This window comes from Biomphalaria glabrata, chromosome 4, assembly GCF_947242115.1.
Source record: "Biomphalaria glabrata chromosome 4, xgBioGlab47.1, whole genome shotgun sequence".
In the NCBI taxonomy this organism is placed as follows: Eukaryota; Metazoa; Mollusca; class Gastropoda; family Planorbidae; genus Biomphalaria; species Biomphalaria glabrata.
The window spans coordinates 29,504,415-29,532,313 of NC_074714.1; the positions used below are offsets into that span (position 1 = coordinate 29,504,415).

The window sequence follows — 27,899 nt, forward strand, 5'->3', positions numbered from 1 at the left end:
TTTCATAACAATAGGTGTTAGTACTACTGGGCGGAAATCATTTAAGCAATCTATTTTTGGTTTCTTAGGCACTGGTATGATTTCTGAAGTTTTCCAGATGTTTGGAATTACGCACGTTTGCAATGACTGATTAAAGATATGACAGAAGATAGAAGAAATTTGCTCCGAACATAGCTTGATCAGCTTGCCACTAATTTTATCTGGTCCACAAGCTTTTGTTACGTCTACTCTTTTAAATAACAAGGTCAATTCATCCTACGTTACAAAATTGACGTAGGGCTCTTGTTTTCCTTTGGACAGAGTGTTGAAAAGTTCTTTGTGTAGATCAACAAAATCTTCTTGGTCAAAATGAGAATAAAAATAATTTAGTTCGTTGGCGAATTTCTCATCATCAGCCACTAAAATTTGTTCTCGTTTTAATTTCACTTAGTTTTTCAAATTTGAATGCTAGAAGATAGAATAAATTCATTTTGAATTAGTGCTGTCACGTGACAAGTGTACCTATCTCAAATCAGGTCACGCACTACCATGCTTAGATGCTAGAAAGACGCTGATTAAACAGGATCACAATGGCAACAGGCCTCCACAATGACCTGCTTATCAAAAAACACAGACTAATACTTAATGGCCTATCATAGGATCCTCACAAGGACTTTCCTTAATAAAACACTACAAATCCTCACAAGGACTTTCCTTAATGAAACACTACAAATCCTCACAAGGACTTTCCTTAATAAAACACTACAAATCCTCACAAGGACTTTCCTTAATAAAACACTACAAATCCTCACAAGGACTTTCCTTAATGAAACACTACAAATCCTCACAAGGACTTTCCTTAATGAAACACTACAAATCCTCTCAAGGACCTTCCTTGATGAAACACTACAAATCCTCACAAGGACTTTCCTTAATGAAAAACTACAAATCCTCACAAGGACCTTCCTTAATGAAACACTACAAATCCTCACAAGGACTTTCCTTAATGAAACACTACAAATCCTCACAAGGACTAGCCTTAATGAAACACTACAAATCCTCACAAGGACTTTCCTTAATGAAACACTACAAATCCTCACAAGGACTTTCCTTAATGAAACACTACAAATCCTCACAAGGACTTTCCTTAATGAAACACTACAAATCCTCACAAGGACCTTCCTTGATGAAACACTACAAATCCTCACAAGGACCTTCCTTAATGAAACACTACAAATCCTCACAAGGACTTGCCTTAATGAAACACTACAAATCCTCACAAGGACTTTCCTTAATGAAACACTACAAATCCTCACAAGGACTTGCCTTAATGAAACACTACAAATCCTCACAAGGACTTTCCTTAATGAAACACTACAAATCCTCACAAGGACCTTCCTTAATGAAACACTACAAGGAAAAAAAGACACAGAGAAAGCAATGGAAAGACAACATAAAAGAATGGATGGACCTCTCATTGAAAGAGATTCTATTCAAGGCAAAAGAAAAGAATGGAGTAAGACAGTTGACAATTCATGTGTGGTGATCTTATGGTTCAACAGACTAAGGGATAGGTGAATGCATGAGAAGTTAGCGTTTCCATAACATTCTAAAACTGATTTGATAGCATTGGATCAAAATGAGCTACAAGTTTAAATAAAGATAATAGGTTTTTGAAATCTGTAGACCTACCATCTTGAAGTTAAACATTTTCAACACGTAGAGATTTTGTATAATCATATACTATTTACAGGTTATTATTCCTCGCAATAGATTTTGCCACCATATCAAAGATTGAAATTTTGATAAATCATTTAAACAAACTGTTACATGAGAGTCTGATAAACAACAGAGCGTCAGTTACACTTTTTAGCATGAAAAGCAGTATAATATTTTGTAGAAACCAAGGGCGTGACAATAAGAAATACATTTATGCCTATATTTTTAGTTAGGTAATACAATTTATTGTTAGGCAACTTGTAATTCACATTGCTACAACCTGGTGGAAACTGCGATGCCACTGATCCCAAACTGTAATGGCACCTATGTTTCTTTGGGCACATCAACTGTGTGGAAAGGGGGAACTGCTGCATGGGCAACATCATTCCGACCATACCTAATGCCCAGGTTTTCATCTCATTCTATGAGATGAACCATAGTTGCTTTGCATCAGTTATGCTCACCATCTTCTATTTGTACACACAAACATGTAGCTATTTCTAATTGCAGGTGGGAAGAAAAAGAAAATTGAGTGATTTTATAAACTGTCTTAAATGTGAATGTTCTTAAAAAAGGCAGGAAGTACCCATTTTGTGTATTTAACATTTGTAGACCTATTAAAGATTTATATATATAGTTTTTGAAGATGTACTGTGGCCATTTTGGTAAAATACCAAAAAATAAAATTAAATAAAAAAAAAAGGCTTGCCATTTTTTTTTTTACTTTCCATTGGTCATAAATGTTCTTAGTGAACACCTGAGAAACCTGTGTTCAAAATTTCATGCAAATCCATTCAGCAGATCCAAAGATTTCGTGTTAGATCAGTGAGTTGGCGGCATTTCATTTAAATTATAATTAATTGATGACTTTATTAATTCAAATAGGCTTTGTTTAAAAAAAAAAAATTGTAATAGGAATGAAATTCAGAAGGCTTTGAAAATCTCTTGGCTATATACTTTCATTTAATTCTGAACTGACTTCCCTTATATCATAACAATCAGTCTTAATAATATTAAGGCTATTTTCTTCATCAGAACTACTTCCAATATTGTTTCTTAAATGGGGAATATCAACATCATCTATTGTTCCCCTAGCAATTTAATTTAAATTTACTAAAATCCAACTTAAGAATGTAAACTTCAACTTCATGTGAAACTGTGGTATGAACATATATTTTGTGTGCTTATGATGTATTGTTATGTATAATGAATATTGTAAGACAAATTTTCTCAAGGATTAAAAGATTATCAATTACAAGTTGTTTTTTTTTTAATTTGACTTCTTAGACTCAGCAGTGGAAGCAACATAGAAAGTGAAACTTCATGTCAATGTAAAAAACATTATGATTCACAGGATAAATAATTGACTGAAAGTTTTTATAACACAGAAAAAGTTCTTCCAGAATTTTAAGAATGAAAATAGCTATCTGAAAACCAAAACTACTAAGAAAATTAAACTTGTTAAAGTTGGACCCAATCTAATCAGCTAACATTGCAACTAGCCTATGACAGTTCAAGGATTAATTACTTTTTTAAAATTAATAAATTTGACTATTTACTGACCTGAGTTGCAAAGGTGTTGGAACAGTTGTGGTTGATGAAGTACTCAAGACTGAACTAGAACTAGGTGTAAAGGGCTGATCTGTCATAATGCTGTCAAGAAGCTGACTTATCATAGACCCTTGCATTTGATTTGAAGATGCAACAGCCCTTGTTTCTTCTCTAGAATTACTGAGAGATACAAGACTTGAGGATTGTTGAGTTGTTACAGGCCACATAGAGCTGGCAGCTGGGATAGAACTTGAAGGGAGAATATCAGCCAAATGAGGGGCTATATGTGAAGACAAAGGCAACATTTCTTGCTGAATTAAATCAGAACCATGTCCCTGATCAGCAGTTGCTGAAATCTGTTGAACCTGCTGATTGCTTGAGTTTATTGATGGAGTTCTGTTATTTCTATGCACAGGCATATTTACATTGTCCTCTGGTAACCTTGCTGCCAAAGTGGATGATGCTGATTGAGACACCATTGGAGAAAAGACATGCTCTACCATAGCTGAGGCTAGTATCTCTGCGGCTGTGCATAGAACAAACAAAAAAAAAGGCATATTTAATCCATGTTTCATTTGCAGAAGTCAGAGCTCATAATTAATTAAAAGACAATTATTATTTTTAATTTATTTATATTATGAAACACATTTATTTAATTTTTAGGAATTATATACTAGTATGACACAGAAACTAAAAATACAACTCATTTGAATATATCTCAATATAAATTGTTTAAATTAAATAGTTAATTGTTGAGAGTGTTATTTTGGTTTTTCTTTACTTCTAATCAAGGTAATGCAATAAATTTTAGTTCAACTGTGCAACATTTTTTTATAACCAACTACCAAAAATAAGTTACTAGCAAATGGTTACACTAATCCTAATACTATACATGCTTTTAAGAAATGTGAGCATGTTAGCAGGAATATTTACACAATAATAATTTAATGCATTAAATTGTGAGGAAAAGTATGCTTTATAATTGAAAATTTAGACTCGTTAGGCAAATTCATATTTGGATTTCACACATTCAACTTTGTACAAATATTTTTTTCCCCTCTCAGTAGCAAAATCATTGTTTTGTGTTGATCTTATTTTAAAGAAAAAAGCTGTTCTTAACTTACCCTGACTAGCATTTGATTCCGAAGTGGAATTTGGTGCAATTACTGCTGGTATTAGACACTGAAAATAAATGCAAGCAATTTTTTTTTTTAAATTTATATAAAGTTAAATGGGTAAAAAAGGCTTTATAAAGTTTTCTAATTGCTAATTAATACAACTCAATAAAAAAAAATTCTAAAAAAAGTTGGTTAAGTTTAATATTATGAAAAAAATAATCTAACTGTTCTCTAGTTATATCACATTTTGCCAAGCTTTAACTCTCACTAGATTTGTTAAAATCTAAATTTAGATTTGAAATTCCAGGTCCAGGTATAATACAATAAATACACCACTTTGAAATTTATATTTTTAAAGAAAAAGGTTCAGTGAACTTTTTAAAGATAATTGAATTTTCAATGTTTAATGCATGTAAAACTTCCAGAAGATTAGGATAAAAAAATTTTCTAGGTCATTTAATTATTTTCTAATTTCAGAGGATTACAAGGAGCTTCTGAAACTTCAGGGGGCCGCAGGATCCCAGAGTGTGTCTTAGAATAACATTTGTACTAAAAACCTTGAGATGGTCATTTTACCTGTTTTGTATCTTGCTCAGTGTCTTTTTTCTTGTCAACATTAGTTACTGAAGTTTCCATTTTTTTTCTTTTCTCTTTCCTTTCTGCTAGTTCTTCATCACGTTTTTTGACAAGCTCTTCAATAAGAGGTGGCTTAACAACTGAATATGAGAAAGCAATAATTATTACAACTTTTATCCTTAGATGCAATCATAAGAATGAATGCAATGATTGAAAAATGTATATTAGGACTAATTTTGATCTATCATTTTTTAAACTGAACTGAACATTTTGTTTTAATACTTTACTTACTATAACTCTTTGATGCCCAAATTATTTTCTTAATTTGAATTAAAATTATTTTGTCACCCTTTCAGAATATGCTACCCTGCTTTGAATCATCAACTAGTATAACTTTTTTGTTTCTTATCAGAAAATGCTTTATCTGGTACAGAATTATAGGAGAATTTCAAGCCCTTTCTATTTTAATAAAAATTAATTTTTGATAAAATCAAAATTATTATAATATTGGTTTATGTTAATTAAAAATGAAAACTAAAAGACTGGGGTAAAGTCTTCAGGATCTAAATCGAGACTAAATCTAGGTAAAATTTTAAAAAGACATACTCAACCATAGCAAATAAAAAAAATAATTTTTTATCATACTATCAATCATTGTCACAAAACGTAAATATATATATTAAAATTTAAAATACATAAAATGGAAATCTTAAATTAATTACCCATGTCATAAGAATTAAAAATAAAATAAAATGACCAACTGTAGACAATCGAACAGCTCTAGCTCTGGACTAGATCTAGGAAAAATTATCCAAATCAATAGAATTTTTTTTTTTTTAAACTATATTTCCTCCTATTTTTACTCAACTTAATTTATTACACATAGAATGATTGTCTTGAGCTCATTATCCCATATCACTACCATCTAGAACATTCATCTAAACAAAAAAAGAGACTATTTATACCCCACTCTTTAAAAAGACCCTTCTCTAAAAACACTTGTAAAGAAGGAAAAGGAAACTAAGATAACGTTTTAAGCATTGAAAATCATAAACAAACAAAAAAAATTTTTTAAAGCACTAACAATCCAAGCACAAGAGCCAAGTCAACTCAATGCTTGGAGCATTGTTAGGAAGTCAGAGTTATATTATTATATATGCTTTTATAAACATCACTATAAAGCTGAACATTTATTTCTTCCGTCTCCTATTATTGTATCAAATAAAAACATAGAGTTGAAGCTAGGTGTATGAAATAAAAAGCGCGCAGGTATGATTTTATGGGTACAACATGCTTTCCAAAATATTTCAAAGATTTCATTAATTTAGCTTAGTGCCATTCATGCATCAGGGGTAACGCATTTTCATAGAAATTTGCTTCCATGTATATACCAAAAAATAATTTTCTTAGAAATCTGTTGTAACTTTTCCTGAATTTTTAAATATGCTTTGTATAAATAGAAAAACTGTTTCAAAAAGAACAAAATTTCACAATTTAAATTTCTTTGTATTGTATTAAAAACTAACAGATTTTCAATTTGAAGAAGAATATTGACATCTAAAACAAATCAAGTAAGAATATTTTCTTACTTAGAACAAGATCATGGACACCATCACCATCTAAAACTTTGGTCTCTTCAATCCAGCGAGTTAATGTGGAAGGAATACAAGATAATGCACCAGTACCAGATGAACCAGCATCAGAATAAGGCTCCTGTAATTTTTTAAATTTAAATTTATTAACATCAGTAATAATTTTGTAAAAATAGTGTGAGTGCAGAGATTAATATAAATGTATAATTTATCAATTATAGATATTAGTGCAAAAAATAAATAAATAAATGATTGTCTTGCTAATTATATAAAAAAAAATGTCAAGGAAAAATGTTTCAGGCGAGTTTTTTTGGTATTAGATGATACGGTTAAGTAGACTTTTGCCTCCCAATATCAACATTGTAATCATAACTTCACACATTATAATGTTATGGTACTGAGTATAGAAGTAGGACTATCAACAGTATTGCACTCTGTCTTGTACTTGCTGAATTATATTTTGACAGGTTTGGTAAGCCACATGCTCTTGGCCTGTATTTTGAAATATATGGAATGTGAACAACTGCAGGGCTTTTGCAAGAAAGGATGAGCCAAACCTCTCAAGTCATTATTCACATGGGTTATGATGATGATCTAATTATTCAATAACAATTCATTATTTTATAGACAAATATCTTATAAGTTAAAAGAAACGTTATCTATTGGAACTAGTGATTTGATGGAGGTATAGTATGTCTAAAGAAAAGAAACAACAAGAGCTGGATATACTCTAAGTTAATAAAGAAACAACAAGAGCTGGATATACTCTAAGTTAATAAAGAAACAACAAGAGGTGGATTTACTCTAAGTTAATAAAGAAACAACAAGAGCTGGATATACTCTAAGTTAATAAAGAAACAACAAGAGCTGGATATAATAAAGTCAATCATTTTTGTTTTGTTTTTCTTTTCATGCATTGGTGACATTTTCAAACATTTCACATTATCCTTTAATAACAAATGACAGCTCATATACATTTTAAAAGCAAAGATTAATAACAATGCCAAAGAAATCACTTTTACAAAGCATTTCCTACCTGAAATATTTCTTCGAATAAATCATCATCAGGGGCTCTCGAAATAAGAGGTAAATTTTCTCCTGCTAAAACTACACGTGGTCCACCAGAACTTCCAGCCCCTTGTACATGACCCAAATTACTTGTTAGCTGCAAAATTTCTGCAGCTGTAGAGGGGCCAAGCAACCTTAAGAGAACAGTTTTTAGTTGATTAAATTAAAAGGTAAAAGATAATATTTTTTTTTATTAAGTCATATTACAATGCAATATATAAAACATGTATAAATTATCTCTACCTTTGAAGGATGACTGGTGTGTTGGGCTGTCTTGTTGTTGAGTTAAGATTAACATGAACTGTGGGCAATGTCCTCATCCTCTGCCGACCTCCTCTATGTCCTCTGGCAGCATGAGAATCACCTTGCCTCATTAATAAAGGATGTGTACTTGTAATATTACTTGGTGCAGGGGGCAGGTTTGGCACTAAAAAACAAGAGGAAGGACAATTTGTGAATCTATCAAAATGTGACATAAGTTGCTTTTTTGGTTACTGGATTAGAACCGAAAAAAAAATTGTAATTACAAAAAGAACATTTTGTCACTAAAAAGGGATATAAAATCTTGAGTAAACAAAAAATTCAAGGCTTTACAGATGTGAGTTAGCTATACATATAGTTGCAATCAGTGAATCAAGAATGAGCTAACAAAAAATTACCCAAAATAGACACAAGTCTATTAAATAATTTTGTACTATTTTAATTGAAATTTCTAAAAAGACAGTGAATACCATAAAAAGTTCACTTTAAGGTCTCAATAAAGTCAATCCATCTATTGAAATATTCTAAGAGAGTAAATGAAATCTTGTCCACCCAATAAAAATAACATAGCTAATATTTTTTTGGTATTGTTAAAAGTTAAGTTTGCAATATACCTAACAAAAAGGTGCCAACAAATATAGCCCCCTCCCCCACCCAAGATATTAAAAAAAAAGAAACAAACATGTATCTGCTCCAGATTCATTCTCATGAAGATGCATTGGAAGTTGATAGGTTTGAATTTGGCTTGAATCATTAAAAATTATATGTTGACCTCCTCCTGAAACAAAAGATTTTTTGACCAGTGAAAATTTATAAATTTTAGAACAACTTCAAACAGTAAAATAATAAGTATATAACTGTACGGGTGCTCCACAAGGTTGTGTGCTTTCTCCTGTACTATACACTCTTTACACTAATGACATAAGAAGCATTTATGACTCAGTTAAACTCATTAAATTCGCTGATGATACTGCCATAGTCGGTCTTATTTCAGGAGACGAAACTTAGTATCGAAGCTCGATAGAAGAGTTTACAAACTGGTGCACCGACAACTTTCTTGAACTGAATGTAAAAAAAACTAAAGAACTTATAATAGATTTTAGAAAGAAAAAACAAAGTATACGTGAACTGCAAATAAACACTACATCTATAGAACAAGTAAAGGCATATAAATATCTAGGCGTTATCATCAACAACAAGCTTTCATGGGAAGACCACCTTGGAACTCTGACAAAGAAAACAGCCCAGCGACTCTTTTTTCTATACAAACTCAACAGTTTTAAATTAAACAAGAAGATCCTTGAGACATTTTACGGCGCAACTGTACAAAATCTGCTAACATACGGAATAAGTTGTTGGCAAGGCAACGCCTCATCTAAACTGTTGCAACGTCTAGAAAACATCATTAAAAAAGCATCAAAAATTACACTCACAACATTACCACATTTAAAGGAACTTTTTGAACAAACGTGCCTAAGAAAAATCTAAAAAATCTCGGAAGACAACGGCCACCCGCTCCAACAGAACTACGCCAGGTCGTCGCAAAGTGGGCGACTGCTGTCAATCAAAACAAGAACGGAGCGGTACAAAAACTCGTTCGTACCTCACTCGGTCACACTCTATCACCGCCACTCATTGATCAGGGAACATGATATGCACCAAGATACCTGTGTGTAGTCGCTGAATGAACTCTTTATGTTGTCTGTTGTATTTATGTGTATGTTTCTGTTGTGTTGTCTTTATATGAGAAACGAGTCCTTGTAATCACAACAAATTTCCGTAAAGTTCAATAAAGCAGTCTTAGTCTTTCAACAAGTTTTTAGCACCCCCGAAAGGGGAATAAATGCGATTAGTTTTGTGTGGTCTGTCTGTCAATCCCGTTTAGATCTCAGAAACTTAAAGAAAAAATGAAAATCGTACATCATGATATTTAATAGCATTCAAAGTACTGATACAATGGCTACTTTTTTCTTATCCAAAAGTGGACCATTTAATTAAAAAAATTATCTATGCAAGCAGATTTGTGTGATAACACAAACTCTCTTTGTAATCTTGTTTTTTTTTTAAATTTAATGTAGATAAGAGCAAAACTAAGAGCTAAAGAAATGTAAAAAAAAACAACAAAAAACAAACAATGCTACAAGATAGTTTGTGTGGAAACACAAACTCAGAATTGGCCTCTAAAGTGGTCCACTCTGGTAAAAAGGCAGGTTTCAATATTTTAAGCATGGATATCAGAACCTATAGACCACAAACTACCAACAACCACTACCTTTTTTCAATCCATACAACAAGGTTACAAAAACAGTTTGTGTGGAAACACAAACTGAAAATTGGCCCCCGAAGTGGTCCACCCAGGCAGGTAAAAAGGCAGGTTTCAATATTATCAGAATGAAATTCTTTCAAAGACAAATGACAGAGAAGAATGGAGAACAAAGGTTAACAGATCTTGTGTGGTGTCTCCGGTCCAGCAGACCTAATGATAGGTGAAAGTGAATGTGAAGTTACATGTGAACCTAGTTTGACTGATGACATAATTAATATCTAATTGATCTAATTACTTTGTAAAGGGTCAATCTCTTATTCATAAAAAAAAAAACATTTCTGTAAAATATGTGCTCTATGGTTTCTGTATTGTATTTCAGTTCATGCGATGATATATGAAGAACTATGTATTAATTAATTGTTGTTTTAAATTATGTCCAACTTATATGCATATTAAATAGATTTTTTCTCTTAAAAAAAATAGTAAACATTTTTTGAGGGTAAATATAGTACTTAGTATAACAGAACTTACATAACTTAACAATACAAATGTAAAAAGAAATATTTTTTTGACAAAAAAACTACAACCGTTTACATAAATAAATAAAGATTTACTGCTGTATGTATTAAAAATATGGTAAATAGTCATCTCCCCTAATAAAGAGCTTCCCGTGTTTGTTACTATTAATAGTGAATAGTTGTAATAGTGTTGTGAGTTTGAGTTTTTAGTTATTTGGCACATCGGCACACTTTAGGCCATGTCTTGCCCGTAATCCCTATACGGTTTTTCTTCCTTCGTACCACAAGAGCTAAGTTTTATTTAGTTCAGTCATTAAAAACAAGGTCTATTCACAGTTAAAATAGTAAAAGTAGTAAAAATTTAATAATTTAATAAAAATCTTTTGTAAATATTATATGTTCACAATTTCACAAATCAAATCTTCGTAGACAATCTCACCTCCTGGAATAAGCCCAGTACCTTCTAAAAGTGGTGTATTTTTATGAAAAAACTGCTTGCATAAGTGATTTAAAAAATTAGATTTTTCACTTTCAGAAAAGAAAAAAGTAGCCGTTGCATCAGAACTTTTGAATGGTCTAAAATATTATGATGTCTGATTTTCACTATCTTTTCTAGTTTATGAGATCTAAACGAGATGGACGGACAGACATTCCACACAAAACTAATAGCGTCTTTTCCCCTCTCGGGGGCCGCTAAAAATAAGAGATGTGTGCATGTTGAAAGTTTTGCCAATATTATTGTTTGTTAGGCTAAATGACGAAATGGTACCACATGGTAAGGAGATATATTAATATTACTACTATTATTTCAATGTTAATATTCATAGGTATTCAATAAACTGATTGTTGAGAAGATTTGATTCAGTGGAACATTTGGTATTGAATATTTTTTTATTATTAAGAAAATACAGAAATCTAGTATCAGATTTAATTATATAAAAATTTGATTCTTGCGATGTATGAAGCTATGAGCAAGATATGCCTACATACCAAATTGGAAATGTGTATTCCCAGACCTGGAAATGTGTATTTTAAGAGACAAGTGTGTATTTTCCTAATATAAAGAATATACTTATGAAAGACTTAAATTATTCAAGCAAGTAAAATACACAAAAATTAACACAGCATAAAGTTATGTAAGACATTTTGAACATTATTCAAAATATTTATCTGTCATAGAATTTTCCAGAATATGTTAGAATGTTGCTGTTCTGGTCACTTGGCATTATCATAATGCCTCTAGTGTTTTATTCCTGATTCCATGATAACACTAACAGAAGAATTAATTCAAAATAATGGGAAATTTTGTTAGAAGTGAATTTAGAACTTAAACCAGATACAATGGTTTCTTTTTCTAGATCACTGACATCTAGTTTTGTCAAAGTAGTTTTGTTTATAGGCAATTTCTTTACAGGGTATTTTGAAAGAATTAAGATTTTCTTCTTTTAATCCATACTTTGCAGTCAGCAATGAAAGCTTTGGCATCATCTAAGATTGCTATTGACAATTGTTTGTTTTTTTAAATTTATTTTCAGATAGCCCTAATTAGTCTTTGAACTTGTTTCTAATATTAAAGTTATAAAGCTATTTTTTCAGGGTTCTGTTGATTGAAGCTATTTTAGAAAACAAACATGCAAAAGGAATCAAGAATTTGTTTTCTGTACAAGAAAAAGCTTTTCTTAATGATTGTAGATCATTATTATAAGATTAACTTTTTTATTGTTCCGCACAAAAGAAAACAACTTACCACTGGTAGGAAAATCATCAACTTCAAAAACTAAGCCATCTGTTTCAAAAGCATTAGTCCATCCTTGATCATCATCCCCATCAATATCCGATGCCTTTAAGTAAAAATGTACAAGAATGGTGTGAAATACTATTCTAATAAATATTACAAGACTTAATGTCTTGGTATAAAAATGGTATATAAAATGGTATTAAAAATTTAAAAAAGTAATTTCCTTTGTTGAATTGCTATTGTTTTACAAAAATGAGATAAACATCTTGACTGACTACAGAGGATTTTTTCATTCTAAGAAAATCATTGAAAACAACTACATAAGAGGGAATATATTAAAGTAAAGCTAAATAAAATTCTCTCTTTTATATACAGTGTCTTTTCATTTCTATTGTATACAAGATGAGCAAATTGGCAATCCTAAAAAACAAAAAATGAGAGTATGAAGATGCCAACACACTATCAACAAATATAATCAGAATCTCACATCATCATCATCATCTTCTTCTTCATCATCATCATCATCATCTTCATCATCATCTCCTATTTCTTCCTGATCAGCTTCATCATAGTCTTCTTCATCACCAGAAACATCATCCTGGTTATCATCACGATCTGACAGATGACGGTACAATGATGTTTAAAGATGAGAAAAAACAAACAAAAATAAAATTTAAATATAATTTCAAATATTTGAAACTAAACTCATCTAGTAAGCAGAACAGAAAATTGTGAAATAAGATTAAATTAAATAAAAATGTATGCCTCTATTTTTAACCATTTGGGACTCACCTCTGTGATCAGGTACATCATCATCTTCATCGGACAAAACCTGGCTCACCATTTGAGAATCATGACCTTCATAATCATCTTCATCACCTTCAACTTCAACATCTATTAGAATTTCATTCTCATCCTCACCAACGGTAGGTTCAACTAGGTAAAAAAAATAATGGGTTAACATAAGTACCAGGATAAGAAAAAGACAAAACATTTATAAAACTGAAATAAACTTAATAATGTAAGGGTTAAACTAATACATAAATATAATAAAGTCAAATTTCATGCAGACTAAATACATAGTTCATAGATAGACAGGTGACCACATTAAGCCAGATGTCAACATGTTGACACTGTCTTGAGGTCATACCTTATGAGGGAACTGAGTTTGTTTACTTGGAGAAGAATCTTTATTAGGGGGCTGGACTATAAGCAACACCTCACCCACGGTTGACCTGGTATGAGTTTATTTACTTGGAGATGGTTGTCAATTAAGGAGCTGGACTACAAGCCATACCTCTCCACAGTTGACCGGGTAATAAGTTTGTTTACTTAGAGATAAGTCTCAATTAGGGGGCTGGACTACAAGCCATACCTCTCCACAGTTGACCAGGTAATAAGTTTGTTAACTTAGAGATAAGTCTCGATTAGGGGGCTGGACTACAAGCCATACCTCTCCACAGTTGACCGGGTAATAAGTTTGTTTACTTAGAGATAAGTCTCAATTAGGGGGCTGGACTACAAGCCACACCTCTATACGGTTACCAAGATTGCTAACTTGGAGAAAATGTCAATTATGACGTTGGACTTTAAAACACACAAATTGTTAAGACATATTGACACTGTCTAGAGGTCACTAGATGATGACACTAAGTTTGTTAACTTGGAGAGAAATGTCAGTTAGGGCGCTGAACGACCGAAAGACTGTTCAGCATCTCTGTGTGAATTATCAATGACTATCGTACAAAACGTGTATTAGATAATGCTGAAAAACATATTTTTCTTAAATATAATTCAACTTTAATGTAACTAATGAATTCTGTTGAAACTTGTCATATACATTCATTCATTTAATTTTAACTTTTAAAGGATGTGTATATTATTATTTTGTTATTATAATAAATTAGCATTATTTTTGTAAATAAATATCACTGTTGAATTACTTTTTCTAACGTGTTAACTTCGAATCATACTCTTGTGTTATGTGTTTCTTGATTTGATAACCATGTTCTTAATGATTTAAGAGTGTCAAGTAACTCCTTGTTATTGCTGGTATTACTTAAGATATATACTTAACCACTATCAGTACCATGCTCAGACCAGAAGCAGTTTGTGGCCTTTAAAAAATGAGCCTAATAACCAGTTGATGGTCTGAAATACATCAACATAAATGTCTTTACAATTGGTAGCCTAATACATAAACACAGGCCAACTCATATGTTACACAGATTAGTTTATGATAGGTCTATCTGTTAATAAATTCTGTTAACTTTAATTTATCAATCAGTAATAAAGTTTAAAACAATAAGGTAAATAAAAGAAAAAAATAGATTAATATGAATATAGTTGTGTTATTGAAAAGATTTGCAAAATCTTCGCGCTATTTAAAAGTCAAGTAGGTTTTCTGCTCCGGATGAATGTCAAATTTTATTATCCGGCCATATTCAGCTCTGGCCAAATATCAAAAAGTACTATCCTGTGCACCCCTAATATATACACACACACACACACACATATATATATATATATATATATATATATATATATATATATATATAATAAGGTGAATAAATACCATTAAAAAATATTTTTTATTCATTTGGATCATAAATATTTCCTAGATCTAGATGACTTGTTCAAAGTCAGTGAGTTTTCATTTTTCCAACCTAAATACATGGACAATAACTTTAAAATTTTCAGTTATGTCTTTTTAAATGATGTGTTCTATATATAATTTGTGAAAACATGGGCAAATAACAATAACATACATTTCTTTTTAAATCTGTATCGACAATGTTTCTTAGATTGAAATTACATTTTATAATTATTATAATCCAAAACTTTTTGTTTATAAGAAGTTACTTAAAAAGAATTTTTTTTTTCAATCGAGTCCTCCTTTATGAAGCTGTTAGTGGTCTTTAGTCTACAATTTTTCATTCTATTTATTTCTTGAAATACCTCAACAAGGACTCTTTCCAGTGAGCTCTACATAATCAAGTTTTTCTATTAAAAGTTCAGCTAATGATTCTACATAAGATAGTTCAAAAAATTTTCATGTACATCTATTTATTTATTGAACTCCTTACTGAATACATAGAAACATTTGAGGATAGTGAAGGAATTCTCATCGAAGAGTGTTCAAAATGAACCAAGTTTAATTTTAATATATATATATATTTTACCTATAATGGTCAAACCAGAGTTTTCACTGTGTGACCAATAAGGTGTAAAAATTCTAGGAAAATCGTTAGAGCCATTTTCAAAATCAACATCTAAGTTCCACCCAGAGTTCTAAGCCCATACAAATTTTACAAACTAAGAAGAGGAATTGTAACAAGTGACATAAGTTTTTTAAGAACAACAATTGAACTTTCATTGTCTTTATAAATACATCCTTAGATGTAATCCAGCTAAAATGACATCATTACAAATGTTTAAAAATATTTATTAACAAGATTGATTAAAAACCTTGTTTTAAAGAAGAAATAAGACTAGAATCTACGCCTCTTTATTATATCAGAGCACTTAAATCTATAAATAAAAATGTATTTACTTGCAATATGAAACATTCAAAATAATATGCAGTAACAGTAATACAAAAATTCTATGGTTTGTCAAATCAAATAATATTTTATGTGAGGTGAGATCTACTCACTTTTCCAGTTTGTTTGTTCCTAACATAAATATGAAAGTACTGAATGAGTAATAAAAAAACAGGAAAATTTCAATAAATAAAGAATGAACTGATTCTAAAATAATTAAACTGTGTAAAATAATAACTACCATTTGAGATTGTCATTTCTGAAATGACTTGATCCTCAGGGTCCACACCATGACTTGACTGAAACATCTGTTGCAATACATTGTCCAGCTCCTCTTCCTAAGACAAATACAAATAATTGCTGTCTTCAAATTGTTTTCTTAATTTTAACTACTTTTAACTAACAACAATTATGTCTTACTTGTCCAGCATTTGGTTCCAGTATATGATGATCATTGGAAGTTTCTAAATCAAGCTGAGCATCTGGGTTGTTGGTCACATCTTCTATTGTTACATTGATATCTGTTGCAAGAGGTAAACCATCACTTGGCCTTGTTTCTGTTGTGAACAAATGACACTAGCTTAGAGACCAAAAAATACAGCTTTTAGAAAATAAACATGAATGCTATATTGAACTGTTATCACCTATGTTCTACAGTGAAAATGCAGACATGTTTATTTATTATTAAAGTTTTTAGTTAAGTTTAATTAGTTAATATCTAGCATAAGTCTATTTACAGTAGAATTGCCAAGAAACAATTAAAATTTAGTAATCTATACAAACCAGATGCATGTGCAGGCTCTGTTACCACTTGAGTAGTTGTGCCACCTTGATCAGGGGCAGTGCTATTACTTTCAGCCATGCTTTTTTTCACTGTCACAAATTTGTCAGGTGAATTGACGGAGCGAGAAAGAGTTTCCAAGGGTTTTAAAGCTGCATTAATAGTAGATGCTAAGAAAGGAGAGGATAGATCAAGACTGTGTGCAATACGAGCCAGGTCTACAAGAAGTCCCTTTTTAACAAGTATTTTCATCATATTGTTGTTGATTACTTGCTGTCCTGAATATAAAAAATAAAAAAAATATTTATACATTTTCAATGACAGTTTTATTTGAGTAATTATCTATGCTAATACAAGTGAGTATTTTCTACCTTTAAAAACTTGATTAGGAACTTGGCCAGGAGTAGGACAAGATTCTATCATTGTATTTATTATGCTAGTTAATGCTTGAATTCGCTGATGTTTGGATGAACTTTCTGGAAGGACTAAGGCTCGCTGAAGTGCTGCTTTCACTTCTGTTACTAGAATCATTTGAGCATCAGGACTGTGGCTACAAGATGCTATACTTGCAATAAAAACTCTAGACAATGCCGGGCAATCTTTATCCCCTATATCTTGCCAGTTTGTTAAAAGGCTGTCTAGTACAAATGCCAAAACGGAACAACTCTGAAAAAAAAATTAGTATACAAGATCAATAAATATTTGTGTATGAATCAATTATGAACAATAAATAAATAAACTTTGTATAGGTATCATGTACAATCAATAATTAGTTAAAGAAAACTAAAGTGAATATAGTCAAATGTTAGTGATTTCAAGTATTTATTTTTACTTCAGGTACAAGTTCAGTCTGTCCTGGTGAATAATTATGCTGCGTTATGAGTTGAACACAGTTCCCATAGGAACGAATAATCTCTGACAATAGTCTCAAAATGGCAGATTTTGGTATAAGTGGTCGAACAACAGCACCACAACCTTCTCCTGCTGCCACAGAATCCTTTTCCTAATTGTAAAATAATACAAATGATAAGCAATTTTGAAGATTACAAAATCAAAAAAAATACTGATAATGTTCAACATAATTGAATTCTGATGAAATTATTTTCAACATGATTAAGTTTAATAAATTATGCATTTTTAAGATATTGAAACTTGACTAAAATATTTACAACATTGCTCAAACTTAAAGAACTTACTCCTTGGCTCATTCCATTTTCTCCAGCATGCTGGGAATTACTTCCTGAACCACACTGAATAACCCAAGAAAATTGGGTGCTGTTGCCAGATTGACTTTCTGTAACTGTATCTTGCAAAAGTTCTGCCAATGTTAATGGTCCTTTTAATAGAGAGAATGAACCAAGAATTTAATTATGTCAGAAAAAAAATTATAAAAAGAATTCTGTTGTAATGTAATGACACAAGATGCGTAGAAGTTGAGGTTAATCAGATTTTTCCATAGTGACGAGACGAGCAATTAAAAAGTAGGAGAACGGAACGAGAAGAGTAACGGACAATACGCCTTGGAGAATGACGCTAGGCTAGCAACGACAGAGGACTGTGCCCTTTTTATTGTTCATTAAATTGTTGGAGTTATCAGCCTGCGTTATCAAGTATATTCTTTATTCATTCTGTTGTTGTGTCTTCTATGAACTCGCATGCACCATTAACATATATAAACATCAACAAAAGAGACCATCAACAGTAAATAAATGAATATAGACTAACTTACTTTCTTTACTGGCTTTACTAGGCTGCTCGGCAATCAGAGCATTCAAGAGATCCCATATAAAGGTTTTAATATAAGGATTGACCAGTGATTCTAACTGTTTGGTGGGAGTACATTTAAGAAGTTGGGGTGTGTTTTGACTTCCAAACCTGGATTCATCCTCATCTAAAAAAAAATGTAATAGAAAAAATGTTAGAAATGTGTTTTATTTTTGTAATTTTTTTTTTTATTAAAGCGAGGAAACTGTTTATAAATGGGTTAGATCTATTTATAAAATAATAGTAATGTATGCAAGGATGCCCAAATACAGAATAAGAGTCACATCTAGAAGTGTAGAAAGAAAGAAAAATCTCTTTCCCAAAATTGGGGGCTCTCAAGATGGATTTTATTCCATGGCATAATAATATTCCTATTTTGTTTTATGTTAAGAAGACAACTTTTATTTTTACAGCAACATAAGCTGACAGTTATTTTCAGTTCTTGGAAATTTCTGCTGCTGTCTTGATCTACCCGTGTTCTTGACATCATGTGTGTGAATCAAGACATCATTTCTGCATTAGGGTTTGTGTGCTTTTGGTATAAATGGGATAGGTACCATGTCATTTGTGCATTAATGAAATGGGAGAACTGATGAAAATAAAAGTTGACTGAGTTTAGAAACTTCTGTCTTTAGATTGGAGGATTGACGAAAATATTTAAAAGGAAGAGAAGAAAAGGGAATTGGCAGTGAGGGTAAACTACTGAGTTGCTCACAATTTAAGAAAGAAAGGAAGCCATTTTCTGGTGACAAACGCCTAAAAAAAACTAGCAGTGGTGGAGGAAATGTATTCATAAAAGAATAATGCAGAGGAAGCCATCAGCCTTTCAGGCAAGACAATTACAAGGAAATTGGAAGATATGGGTAAATATCTCCATTAAAAACTAAAGACTAAGGAGCAAATTTCAAATTGTTTCTACTGCTCCTGACAAGTCAACTCTTGGTATTTATTTGTGTTTGAAAAAGGGTAAACCATTATGAAGGATCTTTGGGGAAAAATTAGTGGGAGTGACTGCTGAAAGCAGCAGAAAAATAGTTGGATTTGACATGGGACTTGGCAGAGTTTTATCTGAAAGAAATAGAATTCAAATATGAAGACGGCCTCTTTGACAGTGGTTACTCCGAGAAAAAGCAATATATACATTTTAATTTTTGTTGTTGACATTATTCATAAAGTAATCCCAATTTAAATGTTTCTTTTTATATAAACCTGAACTGGTGAGGCAAGTAAGGGTAACCATGTGTGACCAACTGACTCAGGCCAGCTTACTGCGAGCATTCAAACATGACAAGCTATTCAAGAATGCACATATGATCGATTGGCATGCAAATCACCCAAGGTATGGTCTTGTGGTTTTCTAGAAAGAACTTGCTGTAACTCTTAAGCATTTGTCATTTTTGAGAACCTTTGTAAAGAGAAAGAGTGGCAGATTCATGACAGTCCATGGAATGTACCAATGGTGGACCATATATAAATGTGTACTTGATTGAACTAGACTATTATTTTTTGATGATTAAGAAAATCTTTTTTAAAACTATAAAGAAATCAAATGTAAAATAATAGACTACCTCTAAGAGATGAGGGAGGAAGTGCAATTTGCAGTGTATCTCTTGCAACTTGAATAAACATCTCAGGATCTCGACAAGCTGCAGGTCCTAATACTCTTAATACATAGTGCATTTCTTTAGCCCCAACACCTCCTTGGCTTACACCAGACTGGCATGAACCTATGCCAGCACACACATTGCGCATCACCTTAACATACAAAATAATAGCTGCTGAGATAAGATTTCACTTAAAAAACAACAACTAAGAATCAGATATTTTTAACAGAGAAGTTTATTTTTAAATTATTATTTTTTTCTTTCCATATTAGGAAGTAACTAGTTTCAACATATTAATTTCTGTGCAATTCTGTAACATTTGTTAATAATTTTGTACAGTTACAGTAATATTTCTGTTTACCTTCTCCATACAATATCTCAAAGCCACTGGTTCTTCCAATATGTGTCTAAAAATAAGTGTGGCTAGATTTAGAAATCCTTGAAAATTTGAATCCAAAGAAAGATTGAGAAGCCTTTTAGCACCATTTTCTGCTACAAACTTGACTGCATATTTATGTTGTCGAGTTATGCGTAGAATAAGTCTCATTGCAGCATGAAGTGTGTCCGAATTGAGAGGTATACTTAAATAGGCACTAAGGCAACTATGAAGAAAAAAAATGTTTTTTTTTAATAATTATGCTTACATTCCACTTTTCTTTACATTTGGTTTGTTAATTACTAAATATATATCATATAGTTGATACTCATGTTTCATTACATTGAAGAAGTTTCTGTAAGTCACTTTTTTTTTCTTTTGAAAAAGAAAGTGCTGTCATTATAAAATCCACCATGCACTTTTGACAAGTGAATTCTAAGATGACTCACTATGACCCTGCTACTGGGAGAAAAAGAAAACTGTCTTCTATTCTGTTTGACTGCCCCAGATTTGCTGAAATCTCAGATGTCAAGACTTGCTTTTGACTTATTAGAAAACTGACAAGCACTATGCAGGTTTTCTAGCCAGAATTTTAAAATAGAAAATTGGAGCCTTTCAAAACCTATTTCAAATGGAGTTTGTTGACAATTTACTGAATAACAGACTTCTGAACCATCAGATATTATTATCGCTAATATGGAACCTTAGGTCAACATTTAAGAATAGTTAAAATGATGACACCAAAGGTGTAGACATTAAAACTGCTATTATATTGTGCTATACAAAAAAAAAGTGCTACATCTAATCATTTGAACTATGGTGACATTACTAAGATCCATTTCATAAAAAAAGTCGACAAATCCTCTGTCACTTTTTTTTTCTAAAATACTAACTGTTGTACTTGTTTCCATTTTTTTTTCCTCCACACTGAAAACCTAAACCTAGCTTAATGTAATGATGCACAAGGTTTGCCTTAATAAATTCTAAAATCAATGCTAGTAGATAGGGACATGTATCAAAACAATCTAGTGAAAGTTTTAAAGAAATGATAATAGGTTTGTTTAAAAACAAGTCAGAGATTAGGATATGGATTAGGCACTGAGATATGAAAAACTTTAAGAAAAACCTTTGTTGCTGAGTCCCTTTTGTGTTAAGTCAACACTCTCAAGTCAATGTTAGCCAGCAGCCATAAAGAAGTTGGCTTCCTTCAGTAGAAGGACAAATGGTATTCAGGGCATACAGGCCAAGCCATTTATAGAGAAATGAACATACCAAACAAACTAAACAGTTTCAGTTTCTTTCTCTGCAAAGAACGATCTGCAATATTTCAACTAAAAGTGGACACACCTAAACAGAATAAACTCCACACATCCAACCCTCTGTAGACACTGCACTGCTTCCCCTTTTACAAAACTGCCAATCATATCCTCTTTAAATGCCCCTATTTAATTCACCTTAGACAACCCAGCTCCAACCAACACTTTGTATGGTAGGGGACAATAACAAAACAAAAAAAAAAACAACAGCTCACTATTTTCCTTGGTACAGACTGCAAACAAGCTTACAGCTCAGCAGCACAAAATTGGCTGCTTGAGCTGGCTGCCAATTATATCACAACTTTAGCTTTTGCAAAATTCAGTATAATCTCAATTACTTTGTACAGTGCAAGATTTGGAATGTATATGTACGATTTCATTGAATTTGTCTTTAAAAAAAAATTACCTGATAATAGTTTCAATACTCTCTTCATTTAAGCCTGGCAGGAATTCATCTATTTCACCAGTTACCTGAAATTCTTTCTTTATTTCTGCTGTAATATAAAAATAACAACAAATCATTTTATCTTCCTTTTATTTTCTAAGCAATGTTATTTTCAAAGGGGGCAATTAAAATCTAGAAATGTCTTCTAGTCAAATGTGCTATGCATGTTTTAAATTCTATTGCAAGATGATACACTATTGGTTTATGATAGTATTTATTATTTTTATGTAAGTGATTAAATATTCACAAACAACTTAGAATTGAGTTCCCACTATTGGCAAACTATTTTTTGAACTGAAAGATATTTGATGACAATTCCTTACATGCTCACTTTGAATAGAAGCATTGGACAACAAGTTCTGTTTGTGCTACGTGTTACAAGAACAATAACTTTTTTACATGTTGGTTTGGTATTTGCAGAATGTCAGTCAGTAAATCCCTAGGACTATTTTTCTTTATTATAAAATATCTTTTTTCAGTGAATTTAGTAAAAAAAAATGATTTTGTATAATACATGATAAGAAAAAAAAAATTATACCTTTTCTCTTTGTACATACTTCCTTGACAAATGATTAAGGTCATAGATAAACATTTGTCCTGGACCTACATAAAATTATTTTTTTAAACCAAATGATTATTAATAATTTTGGCTCCTATACCAAACACCAGTACAATGCTTAGAAAACAACACTAAGTTGTGTTTTATTTACTTTTATTGACCTTATCCTAAAGTTTAAAATAAAATTATCATATGACCAAAAAAAAAATGTCATGATTTTGTTTGAGAGTTGTATTGTTCACACTATCAATTAGATTTTTGTCACTTAAAGTACAGTAACATCTGGAGATGGTTCAGAGGTGCCTCTAGAGCATAGTTCATTTAGAGTGATATTATCTTCAAACTCAATTCAGTGAGAATAATACTCCAATGATAAACAATATTTACCATCAATTATAAATCACTTGTATTTATCATATAAGTAGTAAAATAGCTTGACTGACAAAAAGTATCACAGTAAACAAGGAATAATTACTGATAAAAAACTAAATTACTAACCAACTACCTTGTTTTCCTTTTAATGTCTCCCAAAAAGACTATTCTAGATAAATATCTCATTCTTCACTGTTAGTTAGAACTTTTAGTTACTCACATATTTATTTTCTAAAATATCTCATCAAGGACTCCACGATGTTTCTAACAAATTAACACAGAAAAAGAATAAATTGACCCATATTTTGATCAGGTTTCTTATTCTTAACTTACACAGCTTGACCATAAACCTGGTCAGTTCCTATATGCTAGGAAGAAGATTATCATTTTGTTTTATTAATAATCATTTGAATGTCAGCTTTATACCTACAAATACTTTTGGTTTAAGAATCCTAGTATCTCTGATACTCATACTTTGCACTTTCAAATAGTTCATAGACAATGTTTTGTTTCTTTTGGCCAGAAAAATGCATCCACAGCAATGTAATATAAGTTATACAACTTAAGCCTGTGGATTCTAGTACTCCTAATACTATTCCCATACATACTGTTTGCCAGTGAATTCTAGTATCCCTGATACTCATGCTTCACTATTTTGAAATACTTGACAGCCTATGTTATTTTGGTTGGAACCATTTTTTTAAATCCTCCAATAATATGTTTCACATTATAATGCTGCTTCCACACACACACTTTTGGAATGTGACTGCTAGGAGTTCTGTGTTAGTGCTTTGGACTTTTTTTTGATTTGCGCTTTATTAGAAAACTTCCTAGCATATACTTTGAGAAATCCTGGTTAGTATTGAAGTTACTAATGTGAATGAAACAAAACATTTACCATCATATCCGAATTGTATTTAACAGAACTAAGATCAATAACAAATTTTACTTCGAAAAAAGACAACATTTAAAAACAACCTTGACAAAGAGTGTGTCTCCCTTATGTAGTGGAGTGGATACCTTTTCAGGAAACACCGGCCACCCCGATATACACGTGACCCTTCCTTCCCCCTAGATGGCACCTTGTGTCCGCGCATAAAAAGGCAGACAACGTGGGCAGTCCCTACCGGCATCTTTGTCACTGTAGTGTCCATATGTTACTGGACCTACGTTGTCTCCACTCCCTGTTTGTGCCTGGTTCTACACCATGTGTTTACGTATGGCTGCAAGTAATCACATTTTACTTATTTATATTAGATTGTAATTTTATTTAGTATTCTATATAGAATGTTCACTGTAAAAAACAGTTTGGAATCGTTTTACGATTTGCCTTCGTCATGTCATTTAGTTTGTGTTCTGTGACAAACCCACCACACTTAGTTAGAAAACTAACAAGAGTGTGTCTCCCTTAGAAAACTAACTAAAATACTTTTTCTCCCTGTTCTAAATAGTTTTATTTTTTTATAATTATTATTATTTTTTTTTTTTTTACATTATTTGATGTTTGAACATTGCCAATATCAAATCCAAAGAAGCAACAATGCCATCATTTGTAGAGTATTCCAGAAAATATGAGGAAAGAGAATGACAATTTTAGTGTTTCTTACTGACAAATTTGACAAATGGTTAATTTTCTACCATGTTTTATCAAATATTTTCATAGGTGTTTACACTGATTTATTATTTATTTATTATATTTTCATAGGTGTTTACGCTGATTTATTATTATGTGTATTATCTGTGGTTGAAATGCATCTTTATTTCATATGTGTATTATATAGTCAAGAATAAAAAAGTCTACTGAAGATTTAAGTTTTATTATATTTTTTTTTACTTGTAGAAACTACGATTACATTTCTTTCATAAACACAACCAGTAGAACAACTATTCAAGATTTATATTGACAACTATAATGACTACAAAAAGCTTTAACTCTTTATCTCCGTAATTATTTTTCACGTTCTGACGAAATTATTAATTTAATCCGATTGTAGTGACTAACATGTTCTAATTATAATGGCATAACTTTTGTATTTACAATCATAGAATAATGTTTTTGATATTGAATTAAAGGAAAGTGAATGTTCTTTTAAGATATCACAAAATCAAGTGCATAAATTGAAATGTTATTTTTTGTTTGCTTCACGAAATGTTAAAAATGAAAATCTGAAAACTCACCAATGGACGACAAAAAATGTAATCCAAGTCACATAAGAAGATCATTTCTATTCCAAACTGAATTAAATGCTATTGTTTTATAATCCTTATTCATATTTTCATGAACTAGAACTGGCACTCAAACAATAAACTCATGGAGTACAAAACTGGAGCACATTATCCAAGGTCACCACCATAGAAAATTTATGAGAAAAAAACAGCTTGCAACATTAAGTTCCAGTAAGAAAATAATTACAATGCACATGATATATTTCAAAAAGTGATTCATTGCTATTTATATAATGTTTGCCTGAACAAAAAACAACTTCCATGTTTTAACTGTGGTATTAAAATTAATCCATATGGATGTGCGGAACATAACGACGAGTCTAATCCCATCATTGTAGTCGTGGCCAGAAATTTATCAATTTCATAGATAGAAACTGGTTTCCATTTTGTAAAAATGGATGCCCTGTGTGCTGAAGTGTTTATTTTTATTATGTAGACTGCATAACTCTTTATTGCATCAACAAGATTATCAACAATTGCGGAATCTAGTAGAGTAAAGCTCAGTTGACTCAGAATTGAGTAAGCTCATGTTGACACTTCTATATACCACAGTGGCTGAAGTAGATTAGTAGATCTAGACTTATTGGAAGGAATAAATCTAAAATTGCTTTCTGTTTTTGTACTTATCTCTGCATTTTTCTAATTTGTTGAAACAGGCCTAGATCTAGATGTATTCTTTGTGCTAATACGTCTAGTTTTTAGGAGGGGGCGTGGCAGGTTCATCAGCTCATGAACTATCAGATTCAGATCTAGAATCTAGATCTAACACTGACACTAAAACTATCACTATCACTATGAACAGATAAAAAAATCACTGTCATCTGAATCAATAAGGTCTTTTACATGTTGATCCGAATATAATTTAGATCTACAAGTTTTAGTAGATCAACCTCCAGATGGGGCCGGGCTCCATTTCCAAACATAAACACACAAAAAAAAAGACGACTTTCAAAACGCTCTGTAATATTAAAACCATGTTGAAGGAAGTAAACAGTGAACTCTTCTGCAAGCGGAAATCATGTAGATTTAGAATATAAGCATTTAAAATTATTAACCAAGAATAGGAACGAAACAAAGATGTTTAACTGCACTGACGACAATGTTGACGCTTAATCGGCTTTTACAAAAATGACCGACACTATTATTGTCGCTTGGGAGATAAAGAGTTAATGGCTATTATGGATGATATTAGGTTTGCCTACCTAAAAAAAGTCACAATGTGTAACACTGATGATCAGAATGTTTATTTTGGCACCAGAATGTTTAACACTTGCATGATCGACTACATTTTTTGTGAGATTAAGAGCAACAAATGCATATTTTTGTGTAACGCTAGACATGTTTAGAATATACAGATAATTGACATATTTACAGAACAAATATTTATTAGTAAGATAGATAAGAATCATGTTAAAAATGGAAAATAGTAGGGCACATTTAAAGAAGTACATTAAGCAGTGAAATATTGAAACAGTTGATTTAGTAAATTAAATAATGAGGGATTGTTTTAACTACTTCTAACGAACCAATTATCAAATGTAGGATCTTAAATTCATCATAATAATTGCTATCTCCCCTTGATCACTATTAGATTATCATAATTTTTTGAAATACCACAGTGCTTAAATTTTTTTTAAATTACACATTTTTTTCAACTATCCAAACTAAATTAAATTTCCAGATTTGTCCCTAGTTTCCTATATGTTCTCTTATCCTAATTCCACTACTAGATTACCTATCAATTGCTCATCAACTAAGTTCTCTTTCATTTCTTTCCTTCCTGGAGTCTTTTCTTCAGCTGTTGACATTGACAACATTACAGGCCGTCTATTACCAGTTTCCTCATTTAACTGTCAAAAAAAAAAGGGGGGGGGGGGAGGGTTATTAATTAAATTATTAAGTAGCTTAATTTGTCTTTTATTAATTTGTTAACTAAAATAAATATCCAAGCCTTGAATAGTATAAGGTACCTCCGCAATGTGTCTTGTACAGATAAATCTAAATGGAGGTAACACTCAAATAACTACATTAAATAACACAGGCGAAAGCCAACAATGCAGAAAATATGCAATGCTGATGAAAGATGTCAAACAAGAAGTTTAATATGTAACAAAGAGAACCTTCTAATGTGGCTTAGCTAAATATCTTTAAAAAAAAAATTATAGCTTTATATAGTGCTACTTTCATGCTTATAGTATGCTATGGTTCAATTTCATTTGTGGACCAGCGGGGGCAGAAGGGGTATCTGGGGAAAGGTTTTCCATGCTCAGTAAACAAAAAAATTTTGGAAGGAGAGCGCAAGGTATCTTGAATTTTATGCTTTTATTCTGTGTAAGAAAAAGCTTTTCTTTTGCAAGCATACATCTTTTGCAAGCACACTCAGCTTTGAATATCCCTGATTTCAATATTTCAATGGATACCAGCACATATTGAGAAGGTTGACACACTTGCCAATCCAGAAGAAATGAAGAAACTAATAGTGAATAGAGTAAATGAGAAATGGACAAACTCTCATCCAAATGTCAAGA

At 31.5% G+C, this 27,899-nt stretch overlaps 1 protein-coding gene across 5 annotated transcripts in view; it reads right to left on the bottom strand.

Moving 5' to 3' along the window:
* LOC106053306 (E3 ubiquitin-protein ligase HUWE1-like) overlaps positions 1–27,899 on the bottom strand; it is a 192,890-nt gene that overhangs the window by 42,898 nt on the left and 122,093 nt on the right. For all 5 annotated transcript variants that reach the window (XM_056026466.1, XM_056026467.1, XM_056026468.1 and 2 more), the window contains exons 42-62: positions 27,107–27,221; positions 22,176–22,263; positions 20,439–20,679; positions 20,042–20,228; positions 18,439–18,600; positions 17,906–18,045; positions 17,542–17,712; positions 17,081–17,375; positions 16,712–16,987; positions 16,349–16,485; positions 16,170–16,266; positions 13,179–13,322; positions 12,874–13,001; positions 12,396–12,489; positions 8,547–8,642; positions 7,847–8,030; positions 7,572–7,737; positions 6,533–6,656; positions 4,944–5,083; positions 4,374–4,431; positions 3,262–3,775 (exon numbers count right to left, since the gene is read on the bottom strand). In XM_056026466.1, the coding sequence (XP_055882441.1) occupies positions 3,262–3,775; positions 4,374–4,431; positions 4,944–5,083; positions 6,533–6,656; positions 7,572–7,737; positions 7,847–8,030; positions 8,547–8,642; positions 12,396–12,489; positions 12,874–13,001; positions 13,179–13,322; positions 16,170–16,266; positions 16,349–16,485; positions 16,712–16,987; positions 17,081–17,375; positions 17,542–17,712; positions 17,906–18,045; positions 18,439–18,600; positions 20,042–20,228; positions 20,439–20,679; positions 22,176–22,263; positions 27,107–27,221 (3,557 nt within the window). The remainder of the gene's footprint in view (positions 1–3,261; positions 3,776–4,373; positions 4,432–4,943; positions 5,084–6,532; positions 6,657–7,571; positions 7,738–7,846; positions 8,031–8,546; positions 8,643–12,395; positions 12,490–12,873; positions 13,002–13,178; positions 13,323–16,169; positions 16,267–16,348; positions 16,486–16,711; positions 16,988–17,080; positions 17,376–17,541; positions 17,713–17,905; positions 18,046–18,438; positions 18,601–20,041; positions 20,229–20,438; positions 20,680–22,175; positions 22,264–27,106; positions 27,222–27,899) is intronic.